Raw genomic sequence first — 24,266 nt, forward strand, 5'->3', positions numbered from 1 at the left:
GGACGTGGCAGGGACACGGACATGGTCAGGGGACATGGCAGGGACATGGCACAGGCAGGGATGTGGCACAGGCAGCCAGGACACCACAAGGATGTGGGACATGGCAGGGACATGGCAGGGATGTGGCACAGGCAGGGACGTGGCAGGGACACGGACATGGTCAGGGGACATGGCAGGGACATGGCACAGGCAGGGATGTGGCACAGGCAGCCAGGACACCACAGGGACGTGGGACATGGCAGGGACATGGCAGGGACATGGAGGGACATGGAGGGACATGGCAGGGACATGGCACAGGCAGGGATGTGGCACAGGCAGCCAGGACACCACAAGGATGTGGGACATGGCAGGGACATGGCAGGGATGTGGCACAGGCAGGGACGTGGCACAGGCAGGGACGTGGCAGGGACACGGACATGGTCAGGGGACATGGCAGGGACATGGCACAGGCGGGGACATGACACAGGCGGGGACACGGCACAGACATGGTCAGGGGACATGGTGGGGACATGGCACAGATGGGGACATGGCACAGGCGGGGACATGGCACGGACGTGGTCAGGGGACATGGTGGGGACATGGCACAGGTGGGGACATGGCACAGGCGGGGACATGGCACGGACATGGTCAGGGGACATGGCAGGGACATGGCACAGGCAGGGATGTGGCACAGGCAGCCAGAACACCACAGGGATGTGGGACATGGCGGGGACATGGCACAGGCGGGGACATGACACAGGCGGGGACACGGCACAGACATGGTCAGGGGACATGGTGGGGACATGGCATAGGTGGGGACATGGCACAGGCGGGGACATGGCACGGACGTGGTCAGGGGACATGGTGGGGACATGGCACAGAGCTGGGGCTGAGGTGGGGACACAGCCGTGCACTGGGGACACAGAGGGACACGGGCGAGGGGATGCAGGGCAGGTGGCCGTGGGGCGGTGCCAGCAGGTGCCAGCAGGTGCCAGCAGGTGCCAGCAAGTGCCGGTGGCCTCACCGTGTCCAGTTGTAGGTCGGGGGGGGGTTGCCATCCCCCAGGCAGGTCAGCGCCGCCCCCTCCATGCCCTCCTGCCACTCGGCCGTGTGGCCGAGTACGGACGCATCCGACAGGTCTGGGGACACCGAGGGGACAGTCAGGGGACAAGGTGCCATGGCCCCGCTGTGCCCCCCCTGCCCACGGTGTCCCCCACTGTGTCCTTCATCCTGCCCGCCGCTTCCAATGCGCCACCCTCCGTGTCCCCAGGGTCCTCACAGTGCCACCGGTGTCCCCCACGTTCTCAGTGCCACCTGTGTCCCCAAGGTCCTCACAGTGCCACCGGTGTCCCCCACGTTCTCAGTGCCACCTGTGTCCCCAGGGTCCTCACAGTGCCACCGGTGTCCCCCACGTTCTCAGTGCCACCTGTGTCCCCCGTGTCCCCAGTGCCTCTAGTGACCCCCGTGATTGCCATGTCCCCAAATGTCCCCCGAGTCCCTCAGGGCCCCTCCGTGTCCCCAACGTCCCCGGTGACTCCTGGCATCTCCATGTCCCCAGTGCCCCCGTCACCCTCCGTGCCCCCTGTACCCACGATGTCCCCAACACCCTCGATGTCCCCCACATCCCTCAATGTCCCCGATGCCCCCCCAAAGGCCATCCATGGCCCCAATGTCCCCCACACCCCTAAAACCGCCCATGTCCCCCAGTACCCATCACACCCCCCATGTCCCCAGTGCCCCCCATGTCCCCAGTGCCTCCATGTCCTCCATGTCCCCAGTGCCCCCCATGTCCCCCACACCCCTAAAGCCGCCCACATCCCCCAATACCCATCACACCCCCCCAGTGCCCCCCATGTCCCCAGTGCCCTCCAAACCCCCCATGTCCCCAGTGCCCTCCACACCCTCGATGTCCCCAGTGCCCCCCATGTCCCCAATGCCCCCCACACCCCTACAACCCCCCACGTCCCCAGTGCCCCCCATGTCCCCAGTACCCATCACACCCCCCACGTCCCCAGTGGCCCCCATGTCCCCAGTGCCCTCCAAACCCCCCATGTCCCCAGTGCCCTCCACACCCTCGAGGTCCCCAGTGCCCCCCATGTCCCCAGTGCCCTCCAAACCCCCCATGTCCCCAGTGCCGCCCATGGCCCCAATGCCCTCCACACCCCTAAAACCGCCCACATCCCCCAATACCCATCACACCCCCCATGTCCCCAATGCCCCCCACGTCCCCAATGTCCCCCACATCCCCATCGCCCCCCACATCCCCATCCCCCTCCCCACATCCCCCCGCCCCTCGGCGGTGCCCGGTGGCTCACAGGCGACGCTGAGCAGGTGCGTGATCCTCTTCTCGTGGCGCAGGCCGGGGTGTGCCACCACGCAGGTGAGGCTCTTGCCGTTCATGCTGCGCCCGGGCACCAGGAAGAACTCGCTGGTGACCGAGGCCGAGCGGGCGTGGGCCGAGCGCCGCGTGGCATTGGTGCCACGCACCTCGGTCTCCCAGCGCACCGATGGCACCGGGCTGCCTTCGGCCGTGCACGAAGCCGCCAGCGTCCGGCCTTGGCCCTCCTCCAGCGGCGGGCCAGGGTTCAGGATGGGCAGCGGTGGCACTGTGAGGGTGGACGAGGCGGTCAGGTGGCGGGGGATGGTGCCGGGGGGGGTTTTGTGGGGGTGCTCAGTGGCCGGTGTGTCACCGGTGTGTGGCTTGTGCTGCATGGCCCTCAATGGCCCGCGTGGCACCAGTGCCCCCGGTGTCCCCTGTGCCCTCCACGTACCCCATGTCCCCAGGGCTCCCCCACGTCCCCTGTGCCCGTCATGTCCCCAATGTCCATCACACCCCCATGTCCCCAGTGTCCCCTCCACGTGGCCAGTGCCCCCCATGTCCTCTGCGTGCCCCGTGTCCCTCATATCCCCCATGCCCCCTATGTCTCCCGTATCCCACATGCCACCTGTGCCCCCCATGTCGCCCGTGTCCCCTGTGCCCCCATGCCCCCCATGTCCCTCATATCCCCCATGTCCCCTGTGCCCCCCATGTACCCTGTGCCCCTCATATCCCCCATGCCCCCCATGTCCCCTGTGTCCCCTATGTCCCCCATGCCCCCCATGCCCCCCATGCCCCCCATGTCCCCTATGTCCCCCATGCCACCTGTGCCCCCCATGTCCCCCAAACCCCCCATGTTCCCCATGTCCCCCATGCCACCTGTGCCCCCATGTCCCGCATGTCCCCCTGTGATCCCCAAGCCCCCCATGCCCCCCATGTCCTCTGTGCCCCCCATGTCCCCCATGCCACCTGTGCCCCCCATGTCCCCTGTGTCCCCCAAACCCCCCATGTTCCACACGTCCCCCGTGTCCCCCATACCCCCCATATCCCCCAAACCCCCCCTGTCCCCCATGTCCCCCATGTCCCCCGTGTCCCCCATGCCCCCCATACCCCCCATGCCCCCCAAATCCCCCGTGCCCCCCATTGCCCCCTTTGCCCCCCGTGTCCCCCATGCCCCCCCGGGCTCACCCAGCACCCTGAGCGTGAGCCGCCCCTCGAAGCTGCCCATGGGGAAGGTGATGAGGTGACACTCGTAGTCGCCCTCGTCGCCCTGCACGGCGTTGCGCAGGAGGATGGCACCGTCCTCGAGGTCGCCGTGGCCGTGGCGCAGGACGCGCCCCACGAAGGGCTCCTGCACGTGCTCGCCGTGCTGCGGGTTCAGCACGGCCACCTCGGTGGCCACCGAGCCCGGCCCGCGCTTCAGCCACGTCACCTGCACCACCTGCTCCTGCTCCTGCGCCCGGTACCGGCACGGCAGCACCACGTCCTGGCCCAGCACGGCCGTCACGCTGCGTGGCACCTCCACGCGGCCGCCACCTGCGGGGACACGGGCACAGGGATGTGACACTTCCGTGTGTCCCCTGTGCCACCAGGTGTGGGCACAGGGATGGGACACCTCTGTGTGTCCCCTGTGCCACCAGGTGTGGGCACAGGCACCTCCACACAGCCCCCACCTGCGGGGACATGGGGACAGGGATGGGACACCTCTGTGTGTCCCCTGTGCCACCAGGTGTGGGCACAGGGATGGGACACTTCCGTGTGTCCCCTGTGCCACCAGGTGTGGGCACAGGGATGTGACACTTCTGTGTGTCCCCTGTGCCACCAGGTGTGGGCACAGGCACCTCCACACAGCCCCCACCTGCGGGGACATGGGGACAGGGATGTGACACTTCCGTGTGTCCCCTGTGCCACCAGGTGTGGGCACAGGCACCTCCACACAGCCCCCACCTGCGGGGACATGGGCACAGGGATGGGACACCTCTGTGTGTCCCCTGTGCCACCAGGTGTGGGCACAGGGATGTGACACTTCTGTGTGTCCCCTGTGCCACCAGGTGTGGGCACAGGGATGGGACACTTCCGTGTGTCCCCTGTGCCACCAGGTGCGGGCACAGGCACCTCCACACAGCCCCCACCTGCGGGGACACGGGCACAGCGATGGGACACCTCTGTGTGTCCCCTGTGCCACCAGGTGTGGGCACAGGGATGGGACACTTCCGTGTGTCTCCTGTGCCACCAGGTGTGGGCACAGGCACCTCCACGCGGCTGCCACCTGCGGGGACACGGGCACAGGGATGTGGCACTTCAGGTGCCACCAGGTGTGGGACTGAGCGGGCACAGGGACCCCCACGATGCCCCCACCCACAAGGACACAGCAGGACACGATGGGCACGCAGAGGTGGCATCTCCACCTGGCCCGCCGCTGTCACCTGTGGGGACACAGTGGGCACGGGCATGGGGGGGTGTCCCTTGTGTCACCATCTGCGGGCACCGGGGGTGGGACAGGGACGTCCACGCGGTCCCTGTGCCATCACCTGTGGGTGCCAGGTGTGGTACCAGGTGTGCCAGGGGCTGTGGGACACCCACGTGTCCCCCGTGCCACCGCCTGCGTGTGGGACTGAGCGTGCAAAGGGCCCTGGCACCTGCACGAGTGTGCAGGAGCACACCTGGGCACACCTGGGCTTGCACTCGGGTCTGTGCAGGAGCACACCTGGGCACACCTGGGCACACCTGGGCACACCTGGGCTTGCACTCGGGTCTGTGCAGGAGCACACCTGGGCACACCTGGGCACACCTGGGCACACCTGGGCTTGCACTCGGGTCTGTGCAGGAGCACACCTGGGCACACCTGGGCACACCTGGGCACACCTGGGCTTGCACTCGGGTCTGTGCAGGAGCACACCTGGGCACACCTGGGCACACCTGGGCACACCTGGGCTTGCACTCGGGTCTGTGCAGGAGCACACCTGGGCACACCTGGGCACACCTGGGCACACCTGGGCTTGCACTCGGGTCTATGCAGGAGCACACCTGGGCACACCTGGGCACACCTGGGCACACCTGGGCTTGCACTCGGGTCTGTGCAGGAGCGCACCTGGGCACACCTGGGCACACCTGGGCACACCTGGGCTTGCACTCGGGTCTATGCAGGAGCACACCTGGGCACACCTGGGCACACTTGCGAGACTGGGGGTTTGGGGTGCGGGTTTGGGCTCCCAGATTTGGGGTGCAAGATTTGGGGCACGGGTTTGGGGCACGGGTTTGGGGTGCGGGTTTGGGGTGCGGGTTTGGGGTGCGGATTTGGGGTGCGGATTTGGGGTGCGGGTTTCAGGGGCTGATCGGGGTGCTTGAGGTGCATTTTTGGGGTGCAGGATTTCGGGTGCCAGATTTGGGGTGCCAGATTTGGGGGCCTGATCAAGGTGCTTGAGGTGCATTTTTGGGGGTGCAGGATTTGGGGTGCGGGATTTGGGGTGCGGGATTTGGGGTGTGGGATTTGGGGGCCTGATCGAGGTGCTTGAGGTGCATTTTTGGGGTGCCAGATTTGGAGTGTGGGTGCTGGGGGCTGGCTGAGGCCTCGAGGGCAGCTGTGGGGTGCGAGTTTGGGGTGCAGGATTTGGGGTTCGGGTGCTGGGGGTGATCGGGGAGTTCGAGGTGCAGCTTTGGGGTGCAGGATTTGATGTTTGGGGTGCAGGTGTAGGGGCTTGGGGGCTGCCTGGGGGTTTGAGGTGCGAGATTTGGGGTGCAGACTTGGGGTGCGCTTTTGGGGGCTGCCTGGGGGTTTGAGGGGGAGGTTTGGGGTGCAGGATTTGGGGTCCGGTTAGAGGGTTTGGGGTGCAGGATTTGGGGTGCGGTTTTGGGGGGGCTGATCGAGGGGGAGAAGTCGAGGTGCAGGATTTGGGGCTGCAGGATTTGGGGTGCGATGTTTGGGGTCCCGGATTTGGGGAGCGGGTTTGGGGGGGCTGATCGAGGAGAGTTTTGAGGTGCATTTTTGGGGGTGCAGGATTTGGGGTGCGGTTTTGGGGACCGGCTGGGGGGTGGTTGGGTGCTTTGGGATGCAGAATTTGGGGTCCCGGATTTGGGGTGCGGTGTTTGGGGTCCCGGATTTGGGGGGGGCTGATCGAGGAGAGCTTTGAGGTGCATTTTTGTGGCTGCAGGATTTGGGGTGCGGTTTTGGCTGAGGATTTGGGGCGCAGAATTTGGGGTCCCTGATTTGGGTGGGCTGACCGAGGGGGGGGGGGGCTTTGGGGTGCATTTTTGGGGGTGCATTTTTGGGAGGGGGCGTGTCCCGGGGGGCGTCTCCCCCGGGAGGGAGGGGGGGGGGGGGGCGTGTCCCGTCCCGCCGCCGCCGCCGCCGCCGCCCCCAGAAGCGGCCGGGCCGGCCCGTCCAGCCCAACCGGCCGGGACGGATCCGCGCTGCCGCCCCCGCCGAGCCCCTCGAGGGCTCCCCAAAAAACCTCCCCGATCCCCCCCCCCCCCCGCAAGAACCCCCCGACTCATTAACCCCTTCATTAACCGCGCCGCTGCCTCCCCGCGCCCGCACGTGCCTCAGTTTCCCCCAGCGCCGCCGCGCTCCCCAAGCGAACGGGGGAGAGGTCGGGGGGTGGGGAGGGGTCCCGGGAGGGGTCTGGGGGCGTCCCACGGGGGTCGCGGCGGGTGCGTGTGTGGGGAGGACGGAGGGGGGAAGTTTCTGGGGTTCCGTGGGGAGGTTCCCCCCCTCGGGGCGTCCCCACCCAGCGGGGCCCGAGCGCGTGGGAACCGGAGCGGGGAACCGGCTGAACCGGCCCCGCGGCCCCCACGCCCCGGCCGCGCGCGGGGGGGGGGGGGCCCAAAACAGGCCGGGAACGGGGGGGGGGGGGGGGTGGTCCCGAGAGCGTGGGGGGGGGGGGGGGGGGGGGTGGGGATATCCCCCCCCCCTCCCCCAAATTCCCGCGGGGGTCCCGGGGGGCGCGGCGGGGGCGGTTGTTTCCCACGGGGACGCGCGCGCACGTGCGAGGCCACCCGCTGTCCCCCTGGTCCCGTGGGGGGGGGACACACACGCGTGATGGGAAAAGCCCCCCCTCACCCCCCCCAAACGGGACCCCTTTGCACACTCGCGGGTCCCCCTTGCACACGCGTGTGCCCCCCGCACCCCCCCAGGGCTCCAAGGCGCGACGGGGGCGAGCGTGGGGAACCCCCCCCCCCCGCCCCGGGCGCCCCCCGGGCCCCCCGTGGGGTGCGAGCCGCGTGGGGGGGGGGGGTCAGCACCCCGCGGGGGGAGGTGGGGGGGGGTGGTCCTCAGCCCGTTCCCACGGGTCCCGTGGGGAAACTGAGGCACGGCGGGCTGGGAGGGGGCGGGGCAGAGCAGGGGATTCCCCCCCCCCCCCTTGTGCAGCACCCGTGGGTGCAGCCCCCCCCCCCAAATCCTGCGTGGGAGACCTCGCGGGGGGAGACCCCCAAAGTGGGGGGGGGGCGTGGGGGACAACGGGGAGGGGGCGGGACCCCCCCCGGGCATGGCGGGGTCGCCGTTCCCACGGTTTGTCCCCCCCCCCACCCCTCCTCGTGTCCCCAGAGGGGTCCGCGCCCCCTCCCCCCCCTCCCCCCCCCGGCATTCCCTGAGGGGGGGGGAGGGGAGCCCACGCAGAGCCGCAGGTGCGCACCCACGGGCACGCGCGCAGGTGTGCGCGCACACGCGTGTGAAGCGCCCGCGGCGCGGCGGCCCCACCAAACCCCCCCAGCTCCACCCCACGGCGCGGGGGACCCGCGGGCACGAGCCCACGGACGCTCGGACACGCGCCCACGGACGCTCGGACACTCGGACACGCGCCCACGGACCCGCGCGCGGCCGCAGGTGCACACGCGAGCGCTCCCACGTACACACGCGCACACGCGAGCGCGCACCCGCGCGTCCCCCCACCGTCCCCACCGCCGCTCCCGGTGCCGGTTTCAGTGTCCCGGTCCCGGTTTCACCATCCCGGACCCAGTTTCACCATCCCGGTCCCAGTTTCACCGTCCCGGTCTCGGTTTCACCGTCCCGGACCCAGTTTCACCGTCCCGGTCCCGGTTTCACCATCCCGGACCCAGTTTCACCATCCCGGTCCCAGTTTCACCATCCCGGTCCCAGTTTCACCGTCCCGGTCTCGGTTTCACCGTCCCGGACCCAGTTTCACCGTCCCGGACCCAGTTTCACCATCCCGGTCCCGGTTTCACCGTCCCGGTCCCGGTTTCACCGTCCCGGTCCCGGTTTCATCCCCCTCCTTTCCTTCCCCCGCTCCGTGACAGCCGCTGCCCCCCCGGTCCCGGTTCGCCCCTTCGGGCGCTGCCGGTGCTCCCCGGGACCTCCCCCCCGCGTGGGAAGCGGTGGCCCCGGTCCCCTCCGCGCCCCTCGGTGCCGGTTCCGTGCAGCCGGTGCCGCCGCCCCCCCATGCCCATCCCCGTCCCGGTGCCGCCGTGTCCCCACCCGGGCCTTACCGGTAACGGCGAGGAGGAAGGTGAGGAGGAGGACGGGCGCCCCGGGCCGCATCCCGCGGGGGTCCATGCGGAGCGCTCCGGGCTCACGGCGCGGCTCGGCCCCCGGCCAGCACCATCCGGGCGGGACCGAGCCCCACCGACACCCACCGGGACCCACCGGGGGGGAGGGCACCGGTACCCACCGGGACAAGCCCGGTACCCACCGGGACAAGCCCGGTTCCCACTGGGCAGAGCCTCGGCGGGTCTCTCCGGGCGGGACCGGGAGCCACCGGCACCCACCGGGAGCCACCGGGATGCACCGGGAGCCACCGGAGGGGCTCCGGGCTGAGCCTGGCCGGGCCGCGCCGGGCGGGACCGGGCGGGACCGGGGCCGATCGGGCCGAGCCGGGCCGGTGGCGGCGGAGGGGCCGGTGCTGCTCCGCTGCGGGACGGGACGGGACCGGGCAGGGGGCGGGGCCTGGCGCTCGGGGGGCGGGGCCGGGCGGGCAGGGGGCGGGGCCGGGCGGGGCGGACCGGTCCGGCAGGTCCGGCCGGGGGCGGGGCCGAGGGCGCGGCCTTAAAGGGGCGATGGCCGCGGGGGGAGCGGTGGGGCCACACCCGCGCCGGGCCCCGCGGGGAGAGCGCGGGCGCCCTCCCAGTGCTCCCAGTGCTTCCCAGTGATTCACTCGTGGCACTCCCAGTGGCTCCCAGTGGCTCCCCGTGATCCCCCATGGACCTCTCAGTGCTCCCAGTGCTCCCAGTGCTTCCCAGTGATCCCTCCATGGCACTCCCAGTGCTCCCAGTGGCTCCCAGTGCTTCCCGGTGATCCCCCATGGCACTCCCAGTGATCCCTCCATGGACCTCCCAGTGCTCCCAGTGCTTCCCAGTGATTCACTCGTGGCACTCCCAGTGGCTCCCAGTGATCCCTCCATGGACCTCCCAGTGCTCCCAGTGCTTCCCAGTGATTCACTCGTGGCACTCCCAGTGGCTCCCAGTGGCTCCCAGTGATCCCCCATGGACCTCCCAGTGCTCCCAGTGGCTCCCAGTGCTTCCCAGTGATCCCTCCATGGCACTCCCAGTGCTCCCAGTGGCTCCCAGTGCTTCCCGGTGATCCCCCATGGCACTCCCAGTGATCCCTCCATGGACCTCCCAGTGCTCCCAGTGCTTCCCAGTGATTCACTCGTGGCACTCCCAGTGGCTCCCAGTGGCTCCCAGTGATCCCCCATGGACCTCCCAGTGCTCCCAGTGCTTCCCAGTGATTCACTCGTGGCACTCCCAGTGGCTCCCAGTGGCTCCCAGTGATCCCTCCATGGACCTCCCAGTGCTCCCAGTGCTTCCCAGTGATTCACTCGTGGCACTCCCAGTGGCTCCCAGTGGCTCCCAGTGATCCCTCCATGGACCTCCCAGTGCTCCCAGTGCTTCCCAGTGATTCACTCGTGGCACTCCCAGTGGCTCCCAGTGGCTCCCAGTGATCCCTCCATGGACCTCTCAGTGCTCCCAGTGCTCCCAGTGCTTCCCAGTGATCCCTCCATGGCACTCCCAGTGCTCCCAGTGGCTCCCAGTGATCCCTCCATGGACCTCCCAGTGCTCCCAGTGCTTCCCAGTGATCCCTCCATGGCACTCCCAGTGCTCCCAGTGGCTCCCAGTGCTTCCCGGTGATCCCCCATGGCACTCCCAGTGATCCCTCCATGGACCTCCCAGTGCTCCCAGTGCTTCCCAGTGATTCACTCGTGGCACTCCCAGTGGCTCCCAGTGGCTCCCAGTGATCCCCCATGGACCTCCCAGTGCTCCCAGTGCTTCCCAGTGATTCACTCGTGGCACTCCCAGTGGCTCCCAGTGGCTCCCAGTGATCCCTCCATGGACCTCTCAGTGCTCCCAGTGCTCCCAGTGCTTCCCAGTGATCCCTCCATGGCACTCCCAGTGATCCCTCCATGGACCTCCCAGCGCTCCCAGTGCTTCCCAGTGATTCACTCGTGGCACTCCCAGTGGCTCCCAGTGGCTCCCAGTGATCCCTCCATGGACCTCCCAGTGCTCCCAGTGCTTCCCAGTGATTCACTTCGTGGCACTCCCAGTGGCTCCCAGTGGCTCCCAGTGATCCCCCATGGACCTCCCAGTGCTCCCAGTGCTTCCCAGTGATTCACTCGTGGCACTCCCAGTGGCTCCCAGTGGCTCCCAGTGATCCCTCCATGGACCTCCCAGTGCTCCCAGTGCTTCCCAGTGATTCACTCGTGGCACTCCCAGTGGCTCCCAGTGGCTCCCAGTGATCTCCCATGGACCTCCCAGTGCTCCCAGTGCTTCCCAGTGATTCACTCGTGGCACTCCCAGTGGCTCCCAGTGGCTCCCAGTGATCCCCCATGGACCTCCCAGTGCTCCCAGTGCTTCCCAGTGATTCACTCGTGGCACTCCCAGTGGCTCCCAGTGGCTCCCAGTGATCCCCCATGGACCTCCCAGTGCTCCCAGTGGCTCCCAGTGCTTCCCGGTGATCCCCCATGGCACTCCCAGTGCTCCCAGTGCTCCCCCCATGGCGCTCCCAGTGCTTCCCGGTGATCCCCCATGGCACTCGCAGTGCTCCCAGTGGCTCCCAGTGATCCCTCCATGGACCTCCCAGTGCTCCCAGTGCTCCCCAGTGATTCACCCATGGCACTCCCAGTGGCTCCCAGTGCTCCCAGTGATCTCCCATGGACCTCCCAGTGCTCCCAGTGCTCCCCAGTGATTCACTCATGGCACTCCCAGTGGCTCCCAGTGCTCCCAGTGCTTCCCGGTGATCCCCCATGGCACTCCCAGTGCTCCCAGTGATCCCTCCATGGACCTCCCAGTGCTCCTAGTTCTTCCAGTGATTCACCCATGGCACTCCCAGTGGCTCCCAGTGGCTCCCAGTGATCCCCCATGGCACTCCCAGTGGCTCCCAGTGATCCCCCATGGCACTCCCAGTGCTCCCAGTGGCTCCCAGTGATCCCTCCATGGCACTCCCAGTGGCTCCCAGTGCTTCCCAGTGATCCCCCCATGGCACTCCCAGTGCTCCCAGTGCTTCCCAGTGATTCAGCCACGGCACTCCCAGTGCTCCCACTGGCTCCCAGTGATCCCCCCATGGCACTCCCAGTGCTTCCCAGTGCTCCCTCCATGGACCTCCCAGTGCTCCCACTGCTTCCCAGTGATCCCCCATGGCACTCCCAGTGACTCCCATGGATCTCCCAGTGCTCCCAGTGGCTCCCATGGACCTCCCAGTGCTCCCAGTGCTCCCAGTGATCCCCAATGGCACTCCCAGTGGCTCCCAGTGGCTCCCAGTGATCCCCCCATGGCACTCCCAGTGCTCCCAGTGCTCCCCCCATGGACCTCCCAGCGGTCCCAGTGATCCCCCATGGACCTCCCAGTGCTCCCAGTGCTTCCCAGTGATTCACCCATGGCACTCCTAGTGGCTCCCATGGACCTGCCAGTGCTCCCAGTGGCTCCCAGTGGCTCCCAGTGCTCCCCCCATGGCACTCCCAGTGCTCCCAGTGCTTCCCAGTGCCCCCTCCATGTCCCTCCCATTTACCCCCCCCCCATATCCCAGTTACTTCCTGGGAACGGGGCGGGGGGGAGCGTCACCGACACCCCCAGGAAATTTTGGGACCCCCAAGAAATTTTAGGACCCCCAAATCCCCCCGGATCCCACAGGGAAACCCCGGGGGGGGGGGTGTCATTTATTGGCACAGCAAAATTTGGGAAAAGGGGGAAAAAAACGGGAATTGGGGGGGGGGAGGGGGAGGGGATCAGCAGAGGCCGGACACAGCTCAGCACAGCAGTGACCACACCCGCGGCACCCCAAATTGGGGTGGGGACCCCCCCCCAGGGCACCCAGGACCCCTCAGGACCCCCCAATTTCGGAGCTCTCCCGGGACGGATCCTTGGAAGCGGCGCAGAGGTGGAAAAGCCCTGGGGGGGGGGATTGAGGGGGGTTGGGGACCCCCAAAATGCCCCCAAAAATTTGGGGTGGGGGTCCCCCATCCCATTGCAGAGGCCGGGCAGAGATCAGTGCAGCAGTGACCCCCCCCCCAATGCCCGGGACCCCCCGAATCCGCTTGTCCCCCCCACTCCCGTGACTCCCCCCAAATCCCCGGGATCCCCCCAAAATCCCCGGGATCCCCCCAAATCCCCGTGACCCCCCCCAAACCCTCGTGACCCCCCAAATCCCCGTGACCCCCCCCAAACCCTCGTGACCCCCCAAATCCCCGTGAACCCCCCGTTCTCCATGACCCCCCCCCAATTCCCGTGGCCCCCCAATTCCCGGGCACAGCTCAGCGCAGCAGTGACCCCCCCCAAATCCCCTTCACCCCCCCACCCCCATGACCCCCCCCAAATCCCCGTGACCCCCAAATCCCCTGGACCCCCCCCAAATCCCTTTCACCCCCAAATCCCCAGGACCCCCCCCCCATCCCCATGACCCCCTCCAAATCCCCTTCACCCCCCAAATCCCCGGGACCCCCCCAAATCCCCTTCACCCCCCCAATCCCCATGCCCCCCCCCCCCCCCAAATCCCCGTGACCCCCCCAAATCCCCCCATTCCCAGTGCAGAGCCCGGGCACAGCTCAGCGCAGCAGTGACCCCCCCAAATCTCCTTCACCCCCAAATCCCCTTCACCCTTCAAATCCCCGTGACCCCCCAAATCCCCATGACCCCCCGAATCCCCGAGACCTCCCACCCCCATGATGCCCCCAAATCCCCGGGACCCCCCCAAATCCCCTTCACCCCCTAAATCCCCGTGACCCCCCCCCAAATCCCCGTGCCCCCGCAATCCCCTGGACCCCCCCAATCCCCCGTGCCCCCCCCGTGCCCCCCCCGTGCCCCCCGTGCCGCTACCTGCGGAGCCCAGCAGCACCACGGCCACCCAGCCCAGGATGTAGGACCAGGAGAAGCTCCAGGAGCCGCGCAGCGGCCCCAGCAGGGTCAGGGTCCCCCCCGAGTACACCCCGAGCCCCAGCAGCGCCAGCAGCCCTGGGGGACACGGGGGGGGCAGGGAGGGTCAGGGGACATGGGCTGGGGGGCAGGGGACACGGCGGGGGGAGGGCATGGAGGGATCGGGGGACACGGGAAGGGGGGCAGAGGGCACGGGGGGTCAGGGACACGGGATGGGGGGTCAGGGACACGGGAAGGGGGGCAGAGGGACACGGGGGGTCAGGGACACGGGATGGGGGGTCAGGGGACACGGGGGGGGGCAGGGGGCGGGGGGGGTCAGGGGACATGGGGGGGTCAGGTGATGGGGGGCAGAGGGACACGGGATGGGGGGCAGAGGGACACGGGGGGAGCAGAGGGACACGGGGGGGGGCAGAGGGACACGGGATGGGGGGCAGAGGGACACGGGGGGTCAGGGACACGGGGGGGTCAGGGGACGGGGGGCACGGGATGGGGGCAGAGGGACACCGGGGGGGTCAGGGGAATCAGGGGGGTCGGGGACATGTGCTGGGGGGCAGAAGGACACGGCGGGGGGGGTCAGGGGACACGGCGGGGGGGGGGCATGGAGGGATCGGGGGACACGGGAAGGGGGGCAGAGGGCACGGGGGGTCAGGGACACGGGATGGGGGGTCAGGGACACAGGGGGGGCAGGGGGCGGGGGGGGTCAGGGGACATGGGGGGGGTCAGGTGATGGGGGGCAGAGGGCACGGGGGGCAGGGGACACGGGGGGGCAGGGGACGGGGGGCAGAGGGACACGGGCTGGGGGGCAGAGGGACACGGGATGGGGGCAGAGGGACACGGGGGGGTCAGGGGCATGGAGGGATCGGGGGACATGGGCTGGGGGGTCAGGGACACGGGAGGGGGGGTCAGGGACACGGGAGGGGGGGCAGGGGGCAGGGGGGGGTCAGGGGACATGGGGGGGGTCAGGTGATGGGGGGCAGAGGGACACGGGATGGGGGGCAGAGGGACACGGGGGGAGCAGAGGGACACGGGATGGGGGCAGAGGGACACGGGGGGTCAGGGACACGGGGGGGGCAGGGGACGGGGGTCAGAGGGACACGGGGGGAGCAGAGGGACACGGGATGGGGGGCAGAGGAACACGGGGGGGCAGGGGCATGGAGGGATCGGGGGACACGGGATGGGGGGTCAGGGACACGGGAGGGGGCAGGGGGCAGGGGGGTCAGGGGACGGGGGGCACGGGATGGGGGCAGAGGGACACGGGGGGGCAGGGGACACGGGATGGGGGCAGAGGACATGGGAGGGATCAGAGGCACGGGGGGGTCAGGGGGCACGGGAGGGGGCAGGGGACACGGGGGGTCAGGGGACAGGGGCTGGGGGGCAGAGGGACTCGGCAGAGACCGGGCACAGCTCAGCGCAGCAGTGATGGGCACGGCTGAGACCGGGCACGGCTGGGACCGGGCACGGCTGAGACCGGGCACAGCTCAGCGCACTGATGCCCCCCCCCCAATTCCCACCCTGCCGAGCCCTGTCCCCGCTCAGCCCAGCGATGCCCCCCCCCGTGTCCCCTCTGTCCCCACGTACCCGCCAGCAGCAGGGTGGCCCCGGCCACTCGTGCCCTCGCCCGCCGGCCCCCGCTGGCCCCCACGGACAGGCCCAGGGCGAGTCCGGCGGCGGCGGCGACCACCGAGAGCAGCATCAGCACCCGCGTGGCCTCCAGGAGCGCTGGGGGAGGCGGGGGACGGGACACGGCTTGGGGACACCGCGGGGACACGCGGGGGTGACCCCCCCCTCCCCCCCACCCGGGGGTGACATCTGCGGGGGGGTGCTGGGGACACCCGTGGGGACATTTGGGGGTAAGCGGTTCCCCGGCGGTGGCACCTTTGGGGACCCTCTGAAGTGGAGGGGGACACCGGGGACACCCCGAGGGGACACCACAGGGGGGACCCAGGGGTGGGGACATTGGGGACAGCTCCCGACCCCCCCCCAATTCCCGCCCTGCTGAGCTCCCCCAGCCCCGGGGCGTACCTGGCGTGGTGGCGTGGGGGTGGCACTGTCCCCCGAGGCAGCCGTGCCACAGCCCCAGGCTGGCCGTGCCCCCCGGCGCCCGGCGCTGCACCCAGAAATGGGTGGCGGTGGCGGCCACCAGCAGGGCCAGGCCACTGGCCCCGCACAGCAGCCCCCCGGCCGCCGGCATCCTGCGGGGACACGGGGACAGCGTGGGGACAGCAGTGGGGACAGCGTGGGGACAGTGTCAGGGATGTGGGGACAGCGGTGGGGACATGGGGACAGAGTGGAGATGTCTCTGGGGGACATCAGGACAGCGTGGGGACAGGGGGACAGCAGTGGGGACAGCGTGGGGACAGCGTGGGGACAGCGCGGAGATATCTCTGGGGGACATCAGGACAGCGTGGGGACACGAGGACAGCGTGGGCACAGCGTGGGGACAGTGGCACGGACGTGGGGACAGTGGCAGGGACATGGGGACAGCCCTGGGGACAGCAGTGGGGACACGGGGACAGCGTGGGGACAGTGGCAGGGACATGGGGACAGCCCTGGGGACATCTCTGGGGGACACAGGGACAGCGTGGGGACATGGGGACAGCGTTGGGGATGTCTCTCGGGGACAGGGGGACAGTGTGGGGACAGCAGCAGGGACGTGGGGACAGTGGCAAGGACTTGGGGACAGTGGCAGGGACATGGGGACAGCGTGGGCACATCTCTGGGGGACATCAGGACAGTGTGGGGACAGCGTGGGGACAGTGGCAGGGACATGGGGACAGCCCTGGGGACAGCAGCAGGACACGGGAACAGCGTGGGGCCATCTCTGGGGTACACGGGGACAGCCCTGAGGACATCTGTAGGGGACATGGGGGACACCCACGGGGACATTTCTGGAGGACACCCGTGGGGACACATCTGGGGGGACGGGGGGGGGACACGGGGGTGGCATCTGGAGGGGACACGGGGGATAATCATAGGGACACTTGTGGGGACAGGGGGGACACGGGGGTGGCATCTCCAGGGGATTTTTGGGGACACTTTCAGGGACATCTCTGGGGCGCACGGGGGTCCCCAGGCTGGCATCTCGTGGGAACACAGGGGACAGCCACGGGGACATCCCTGGGGGAAATGGGGACACCCAGGGGGGTGGCATCTCTGGGGGACACAGAGGACATCCCTGGGGACTCGGGGGTAGCCGTGGGTGACATCTCCGGGGAGTGTTGGGGACACCCGTGGGGACATTTCTGGGGTAAGGAGCTACCCGGGGGTGGCCCTGGGGACCCTCTGGAGTGAAGGGGGACACCAGGGACGTCCCTAGGGGACACCAGAGGGGGGACCCAGGGGTGGGGACACTGGGGACACTGGGGACATTGGGGACATCGGGGACATTGGGGACAGCCCCCCCGGCACTCACCCGCCTTCAGCAGCCGCTGCGCCGCTGCCCCATGGCCACCTGTCCCCGTGTCGTGCTGTCCCCGTGTCCCCGCTCCGTCCCCCGGGAGGGGACAGGGCCCCTGGCACGTGGCACTGCCATTGTTGGGGACACAATGGGGGAAGGCTCTGGGCGCTGCGGCCACCCGGCTGCTGAGGTGGCACGGGTTTGTCCCCACCCGGGTGACACTGAGGGGGAGGGGGGGGGACACGGCCGGGGTCACCCCCGGCGACACAGGCGGGTCCCGCCAGCGCCTTGGGGACAGCAGGTGACATCCCCGAGGCAGGGTCAGCCCAGGGGGGGCTCGGGACCCTGCGGGCAGCCGGGTGGAGAGGGGACATTGGGGACAGCGGGGACGGGACAGGGGGGACACGGGGATATGGGGACAGCGGGGTCAGGGACATTGGGGACATGGGGGAAAGGGACACTGGGGATGGGACATGGGATGGGGCACTGGGGACATGGGGACATTGGGGACAGAGGGGACGGGGGGAAAGGGACACTGGAGATATGGGGGACATTGGGGACAGCAGGGTCAGGGACACTGGGGACATGGGGGAAAGGGACACTGGGAATGGGACACTGGGGACATGGAGTCAGGGACATTGGGGACATGGGAACATGGGGACAGAGGGGACATGGGGGAAAGGGACACTGGGGATGGGACACTGGGGATGGGACACTGGGGACACGGGGATATGGGGACATGGGGGACAGCGACAATGGGGACATGGGGAAAGGGACACTGGAGATACGGGGGACATTGGGGACAGCGGGGACAGGACATGGGGGACACGGGGATATGGGGACAGCGGGGTCAGGGACATTGGGGATGGGACATTGGGGACAGCGGGGTCAGGGACACTGGGGATGGGACATTGGGGACATGGGGACAGGGACAGTGGGGATGGGACATTGGGGACGTGGGGGACAGAGGGACCATAGAGACATTGGGGTCAGGGGGACAGGGACACCGGGGACATGGGGGACATGGGGGACACTGGGGACACTGGGGACACTGGGGACACACACGGGTGTCAGCGCCCGCGGGCCGGTGGCAGCAGCAGGAGCGCGGTGACAGCGACAGCGACAGCGACAGTGACGATGATGACGATGCCGCGGCCGCCGCGCGGAGGGGTCCCGGAGCAGGGGGGGCTGCAGGGGATACCTGGGGGGGAGGAAGGGGAGGGGGGGGGGGCCGACAGGTGGGACCCTCAGGGGCTGCACCCCCAAATCCCCCAGAGCCCCCCCAGAGCCCCCCCAAATCCCCCAGAGCCCCCCCAGAGAGACCCTACACCGGTGAAGGTCTCAGGGTGAGGGTCTCAGGGCGGGGGTCCCGGGGTGGGGGTCCCAGATGGGGTTCCGGGGGCGGGGGTCTCGTGTGAGGGTCTCAGGGCGGGGATCCCAGGGATGTTCCTGGGCGGGGGTCTCGGTGTGAGGGTCTCGGGGGGGCGGTCCCGGGGCGGGGGTCTCGGTGTGAGGGTCTCAGGGCGGAGGTCTCAGTGTGGGGGTCTTAGGTCAGGGGTCCCGGGGGTCTCAGGTCGGGCGTGTTCCCGGGCGGGGGTCCCGGGGTGGGGGTCTCAGAGTGGGGGTCCCGGAGGTCTCGGGGGTCTCGGTGGGGGGTCCGGGGGTGGGGGTCTCGGGGAGGTTCCGGGGGTCTCAGGGGAGATCTCGGGGGTCTCGGGGGGGGATCCCGGGGTGGGGGTCTCAGGGGAGGTTCCGGGGGTCTCAGGGGAGATCCCGGGGGTCTCGGGGGGGGATCCCGGGGTGGGGGTCTCAGGGGAGGTCCCGGGGGTCTCGGGGGGGGTCTCGGGGGAGGTTCCGGGGGTCTCGGTGGGGGATCCCGGGGTGGGGGTCTCAGGGGAGGTCCCGGGGGTCTCGGTGGGGGATCCCGGGGTGGGGGTCTCAGGGGAGGTCCCGGGGGTCTCAGGGGAGGTCCCGGGGGTCTCGGGGGGGGGTCTCGGGGGAGGTTCCGGGGGTCTCGGTGGGGGATCCCGGGGTGGGGGTCTCAGGGGAGGTCCCGGGGGTCTCAGGGGAGGTCCCGGGGGTCTCGGGGGGGTCCCGGGGGTCTCAGGGGAGGTTCCGGGGGTCTCAAGGGAGGTTCCGGGGATCTCGGGGAGGTTCCGGGGGTCTCGGGGGGGGGATCCCGGGGTGGGGGGCTCAGGGGAGGTTCCGGGGGTCTCAGGGGAGATCCCGGGGGTCTCGGGGGGGTCCCGGGGGTCTCGGGGGCTCTCGGGGGTCTCAGGGGAGGTTCCGGGGGTCTCGGGGGGATCCCGGGGATCTCGGGGGAGGTTCCGGGGGTCTCGGTGGGGGAACCCGGGATGGGGGTCTCAGGGGAGGTTCCGGGGGTCTCGGGGGGGGTCCCAGGGGTCTCGGGGGGGGCCCAGGGGGTCTCGGGGGGGTCCCGGGGGTCTCACCGGCGCGCAGCCGCAGTGTCACCGTCCCACAAGCGCAGTCGCTGTCCCCCACGAGCAGACACGTGAAGGTGCCGCTGTCCCCCCCCCGCACGTCCCGCAGCACCAGCGAGCCGAGGGGGACATCGGGGGCCACCAGCGTGGCCCTGTCACCGTAGGGGGGGTGACAGCGCGGGGGACCCCGGCCCCGGACGCACACGGGGACAGCGGGGAGCGCGGGGTCACCCCGAAAGTGCCACCGCACCGCCAGCACCCGGCCCAGGGGAGCCCCCGCCGCGGGACACCCCAGGGTGACATTGGCGCCCAGGGTGGCGTTGGTCACCGCACGGCCACCGTGGGAGCTGTGGCACGACCCGCAGCCCCCCGAGGGGTCACCGGGGCCTGGGGACAACGGGGAGCGTCACCGGAGCTGGGGACAACGGGGAGGGACAGCGGGTGACACTGGGGATTACTGGGACAGGTGACACTGGCACCCACCCGTGGTGGGGCTGGGGGGGGACCCTGGGGGCTGTCGCTGTCCCACGGGTGGTGGGGACACTGCTGAGGGACCCCGGGGGCTGTCACTGTCCCACGGGTGGTGGGGACACTGCCGAGGGAATGTCTTGGGGTGACCTTATGATGTGGATCCCAAATCGCTGCCTATGCCCAGAAATTAATTCCTGTGCCTTTCTATGCCTCTGAACTGAGCCTGAGAGGGGGAAGGAAAAATCTGAGCAAAACTTTCTCAAAGCAGTTTGCAGCTCGTTCAAGGTCACAAAAAGATAGCAGGTTTTTTTTTCCCCAGCTGGGGCAGGGGAGGGAGGAAGCACCCAGCTTGCTGCTTTCCAGTCAGCTTTTGGCCAGTTGTTTTCAGTTTCTTGTTCTCCAGAGAGAGACTGAGAGTTGGACTTTGCATTTCCTTCTCTGAATTCCGGATTTTCTCCCTTTTCTACTGGACTGCCTGATTGCTGTAACATCAGAGCACATCGGGAGGACTTTCCACCGGGCACAGAGGGCCTGGCCCCGGCCCAAGCCCCAGCTCCGAGGAGACCAAAGGGAGGACACTCGAACACTTCCCCAGGTTTTTTCCTCTACAGCGAAAGATTTTACCATCTAACATTATTTTCCTTCCCATGTGTTTGTTAAATAAATAGTTTTATCTTCTTCACTTTCCTTCGAGGAAAATTTATTTTTTCCCGAACCTGGCGGGGGGAGGGGTGGTTGTGCCTTCTCTCAGAGGATACATCTTTCTAAATTTGGCCAAACTGGAACAGGGACCTCGGGGGTGACACCGTGACCGTGACGGGGGGGACACTGCTGAGGGACCCCGAGAGCTGTCACTGTCCCACGGGTGGTGGGGACCCCGCTGAGGGACCCCGGGGGTGACACCGTGACCGTGACGGGGGGGACTCGCCACTGAGGGACACTCGGGGACCGCCACCAGCCCCAGCTCCGGACCGGGGCGGGGACAGGGACGGTGACATCTCCCCCAGCCCCGGCTCCCGCAGCCCCCCCAGCCCACAGCCCCAACGCCCCGCACCCCTCAGATCCCTCCCCTGGACCCCAAAACCCCCCGCACACCCAACCCCCCCTGTACCCCCAGGGACCCCCCCCCTCCCAGCCCCCCCGGACCCACTGAACACTTCCCTCCCCCCCACAAAACCCCCCTCTGACCCCCAGGACCCCCAGCACCCCCAGCACCCCGAAGCCCCCAAGACCCCCCTGGACCCCCATCACCTCCAGCACTCCCTGGACCCTCTAAACCCCCCCTGAGCCCCCCTTGAACCCCCAGGACCCCAAAACCCCCCTGACCCCCAGCACTCCCAGCACCCCGAAGCCCCCAAGACCCCCCTGGACCCCCATCACCCCCAGCACTCCCCGCACCCTCTAAACCCCCCCTGAACCCCCCCTGAACCCCCAGGACTCCCAGGACCCCCTGCACCCCCAGCACCCCGAAGCCCCCAAGACCCCCCTGGACCCCCATCACCCCCAGCACCCCCTGGACCCTCTAAACCCCCCCTGAACCCCCCGACCCGCAGAACCCCAGAGACCCCCGGACCCCGGGCACCCCACAACCCTCCAGCACCCCCCTGACCCCAAAACCCCGAAGCCCCCAAGACCCCCCTGGACCCCCATCACCCCCAGCACTCCCCGCACCCTCTAAACCCCCCCTGAGCCCCCCCTGAACCCCCAGGACCCCCCGGGCCCCCTGCACCCCCCTGACCCCCTGCACCCCGAAGCCCCCAAGACCCCCCTGGACCCCCATCACCCCCAGCACTCCCCGCACCCTCTAAACCCCCCCTGAACCCCCCTGAACTCCCCCTGAACCCCCAGGACCCCCTGCACCCCGAAGCCCCCAAGACCCCCCTGGACCCCCATCACCCCCAGCACTCCCTGGACCCTCTAAACCCCCCCCCCCCGAACCCCCCTCTGAACCCCCAGGACCCCCCGGACCCCAAAACCCCCCTGACCCCCTGCACCCCCAGCACCCCGAAGCCCTCAAGACCCCCCTGGACCCCCATCACCTCCAGCACTCCCTGGACCCTCTAAACCCCCCCTGAACCCTCCGACCCGCAGAACCCCAGAGACCCCCGGACCCCGGGCACCCCACAACCCTCCAGCACCCCCCTGACCCCCTGCACCCCCCTGACCCCCTGCACCCCGAAGCCCCCAAGACCCCCCTGGACCCCCATCACCCCCAGCACTCCCCGCACCCTCTAAACCCCCCCCGAACCCCCCGGAACCCCCCCTGAACCCCCAGGACCCCCCGCATCCCCCCAGGCTCCCCTGACCCCCAGCACCCCTCCCAGAACCCCCTGACCCCCAACACCCCATAGACCCCGAGACTCCCTGAACCCTCTGAACCCCTTCAGAACCCCCGACCCCCCCCGGGACTCCCGGGACCCCCCCAGCACCCACCGGGGGTCTCCAGGGCCGCCCCCAGCCCCAGGGGCAGCAGCAGCAGCAGCAGCGGCTCCCACATCGCGGGCGGCGGCTCGGCCGGGCCGGGGCGGGGACACGGGGACGGCGGGGGGGGGACACGGGGGACACACAAACGACCCCCGGCCCCCGCCACACACACACACGGGGGGGTGGGGAGGGGGGGGTCACACCTCCCCTGCCCAAAAGGGCCCGATCCTGCCACGTGGCAGCGCTGGGGGTCCCCGAATGTCCCCGCGGGGTGTCCCCCCCCCCCCCCACACCCGCCGCGTCCTGAGTCACCTCCTGTGACGGGCGTTGTCCCCTCCAAGCGGCCGCTGTCACTCCCAGGGTGTCCCCGTGTCCCTTCCAGGGTCGCCCTGTCATCCCCTGTGTCCCACTCAGGGTGGCCCCGTGTCCCCCCAGGGTGTTCCTGCTACCTCTGTGTCCCTTCCAGGGTGTCCCTGTCACCCCCAGGGTGTCCCTGTCACCCCCTGTGTCCCACTCAGGGTGGCCCCGTGTCCCCCCAGGGTGTCCCTGTCACCCCTGTGTCCCTTCCAGGGTGTCCCCATGTCCCATCCAGGGTGTCCCTGTCACCCCTGTGTCCCACTCAGGGTGGCCCTGTCACCCCCAGGGTGTCCCTGTCACTCCCTGTGTCCCTTCCAGGGTGTCCCTGTCACCCCCAGGGTGTTCCTGTCACTCCCCGTGTCCCACTCAGGGTGTCCCTGTCACCCCCAGGGTGTCCCTGTCACCCCCTGTGTCCCGCTCAGGGTGTCCCTGTCACCCCCAGGGTGTTCCTGCCACCTCTATGTCCCAGTTAGGGTGTCCCTGTCACCCCTGTGTCCCACTCAGGGTGGCCCTGTCACCCCCAGGGTGTCCCTGTCACTCCCTGTGTCCCTTCCAGGGTGTCCCTGTCACCCCCAGGGTGTTCCTGTCACTCCCCGTGTCCCACTCAGGGTGTCCCTGTCACCCCCAGGGTGTTCCTGCCACCTCTATGTCCCAGTTAGGGTGTCCCTGTCACCCCTGTGTCCCGCTCAGGGTGTCCCTGTCACCCCCAGGGTGTCCCTGTCACCCCCTGTGTCCCGCTCAGGGTGTCCCTGTCACCCCCAGGGTGTTCCTGCCACCTCTATGTCCCAGTTAGGGTGTCCCTGTCACCCCTGTGTCCCTTCCAGGATGTCCCCGTGTCCCCCCAGGGTGTCCCTGTCACCCCTGTGTCCCACTCAGGGTGTCCCTGTCCCCCCAGGGTGTCCCTGTCACCCCCTGTGTCCCACTCAGGTGTCCCTGTCACCCCCAGGGTGTTCCTGCTACCTCTGTGTCCCTTCCAGGGTGTCCCTGTCACCCCCAGGGTGTCCCTGTCACCCCTGTGTCCCACTCAGGGTGTCCCTGTCACCCCCAGGGTGTCCCTGTCACCCCCTGTGTCCCGCTCAGGGTGTCCCTGTCACCCCCAGGGTGTTCCTGCCACCTCTATGTCCCAGTTAGGGTGTCCCTGTCACCCCTGTGTCCCTTCCAGGATGTCCCCGTGTCCCCCCAGGGTGTTCCTGTCACCCCCTGTGTCCCGCTCAGGGTGGCCCTGTCACCCCCAGGGTGTTCCTGTCACCCCTGTGTCCCAGTTAGGGTGTCCCCATGTCCCCCCAGGGTGTTCCTGTCACCCCCTGTGTCCTGCTCAGGGTGGCCCTGTCACCCCCAGGGTGTTCCTGTCACCCTCTGTGTCCCAGTTAGGGCGTCCCTGTCACTGCCGTGTCACCCCCCGAGTGTCCCCATATCCCACCCAGGTGTCCCTGCCACCCCCCGAGGTGTCCCCATTTCCCACCCAGGTACCCCTCCCACCCCCGTGTCCCCCCCCAGCGTGTCCCCCCTCCCCAGAATGTCCCCGTCACCCCCCTGTCCCCCTCCCCCAGCCTGTCCCTTCGTG

General features: G+C 69.2%; 2 protein-coding genes and 1 long non-coding RNA gene across 4 annotated transcripts; all 3 read right to left on the reverse strand.

Annotated features, from left to right (window-relative positions):
- Positions 1–825: 825 nt before the first annotated feature.
- Positions 826–9,126, reverse strand: LOC116436234 (nectin-4-like). Its single transcript, XM_032093279.1, has 4 exons — positions 8,741–9,126; positions 3,485–3,832; positions 2,295–2,585; positions 826–1,118 (listed from the first exon to the last, which is right to left on the reverse strand). Exons 1-4 carry the CDS (start codon positions 8,805–8,807, stop codon positions 1,000–1,002), a joined length of 825 nt encoding a protein of 274 aa, XP_031949170.1. The 5' UTR covers positions 8,808–9,126; the 3' UTR covers positions 826–999.
- Positions 4,950–5,505, reverse strand: LOC116436342. Its single transcript, XR_004236986.1, has 3 exons — positions 5,472–5,505; positions 5,344–5,417; positions 4,950–5,269 (listed from the first exon to the last, which is right to left on the reverse strand). It is a non-coding gene; the product is annotated as an uncharacterized LOC116436342 (long non-coding RNA).
- Positions 9,127–12,410: 3,284 nt separating the features above from the next.
- On the reverse strand, positions 12,411–17,450 carry LOC116436232 (proline-rich receptor-like protein kinase PERK2). 2 transcript variants are annotated; one of them, XM_032093276.1, is made up of 4 exons: positions 17,025–17,450; positions 15,635–15,804; positions 13,556–13,690; positions 12,411–12,631 (listed from the first exon to the last, which is right to left on the reverse strand). In XM_032093276.1, exons 1-4 carry the CDS (start codon positions 17,444–17,446, stop codon positions 12,564–12,566), a joined length of 795 nt encoding a protein of 264 aa, XP_031949167.1. In that variant the 5' UTR covers positions 17,447–17,450; the 3' UTR covers positions 12,411–12,563. The 2 variants fall into 2 exon arrangements, with proteins under 2 accessions (XP_031949167.1, XP_031949166.1); XM_032093275.1 differs by lacking the exons at positions 12,411–12,631; positions 13,556–13,690 and adding an exon at positions 14,971–15,331.
- Between the last annotated feature and the right edge of the window lie 6,816 nt (positions 17,451–24,266).

The sequence above is a fragment of the Corvus moneduloides genome, chromosome 29 (genome assembly GCF_009650955.1).
Source record: "Corvus moneduloides isolate bCorMon1 chromosome 29, bCorMon1.pri, whole genome shotgun sequence".
NCBI classification, from domain to species: domain Eukaryota; kingdom Metazoa; phylum Chordata; class Aves; order Passeriformes; family Corvidae; genus Corvus; species Corvus moneduloides.

Coding starts and splice junctions, on each gene's coding strand:
- LOC116436234 (XM_032093279.1), bottom strand. CDS start 8,807: ATGGACCCCCGCGGGATGCGGCCCGGGGCGCCCGTCCTCCTCCTCACC. Junction 3,833..8,740: donor CTTCCTCCTCGCCGTTACCG/GTAAGGCCCGGG, acceptor GTGTCCCCGCAG/GTGGCGGCCGCGTGGAGGTG. Junction 1,119..2,294: donor GCACCTGCTCAGCGTCGCCT/GTGAGCCACCGG, acceptor CGGTGTCCCCAG/ACCTGTCGGATGCGTCCGTA.
- LOC116436232 (XM_032093275.1), bottom strand. CDS start 17,446: ATGTCCCTGACCCCGCTGTCCCCATATCCCCGTGTCCCCCCTGTCCCG. Junction 15,805..17,024: donor GCAGCGGCTGCTGAAGGCGG/GTGAGTGCCGGG, acceptor GTGTCCCCGCAG/GATGCCGGCGGCCGGGGGGC. Junction 15,332..15,634: donor CCCCCACGCCACCACGCCAG/GTACGCCCCGGG, acceptor CGCCTCCCCCAG/CGCTCCTGGAGGCCACGCGG.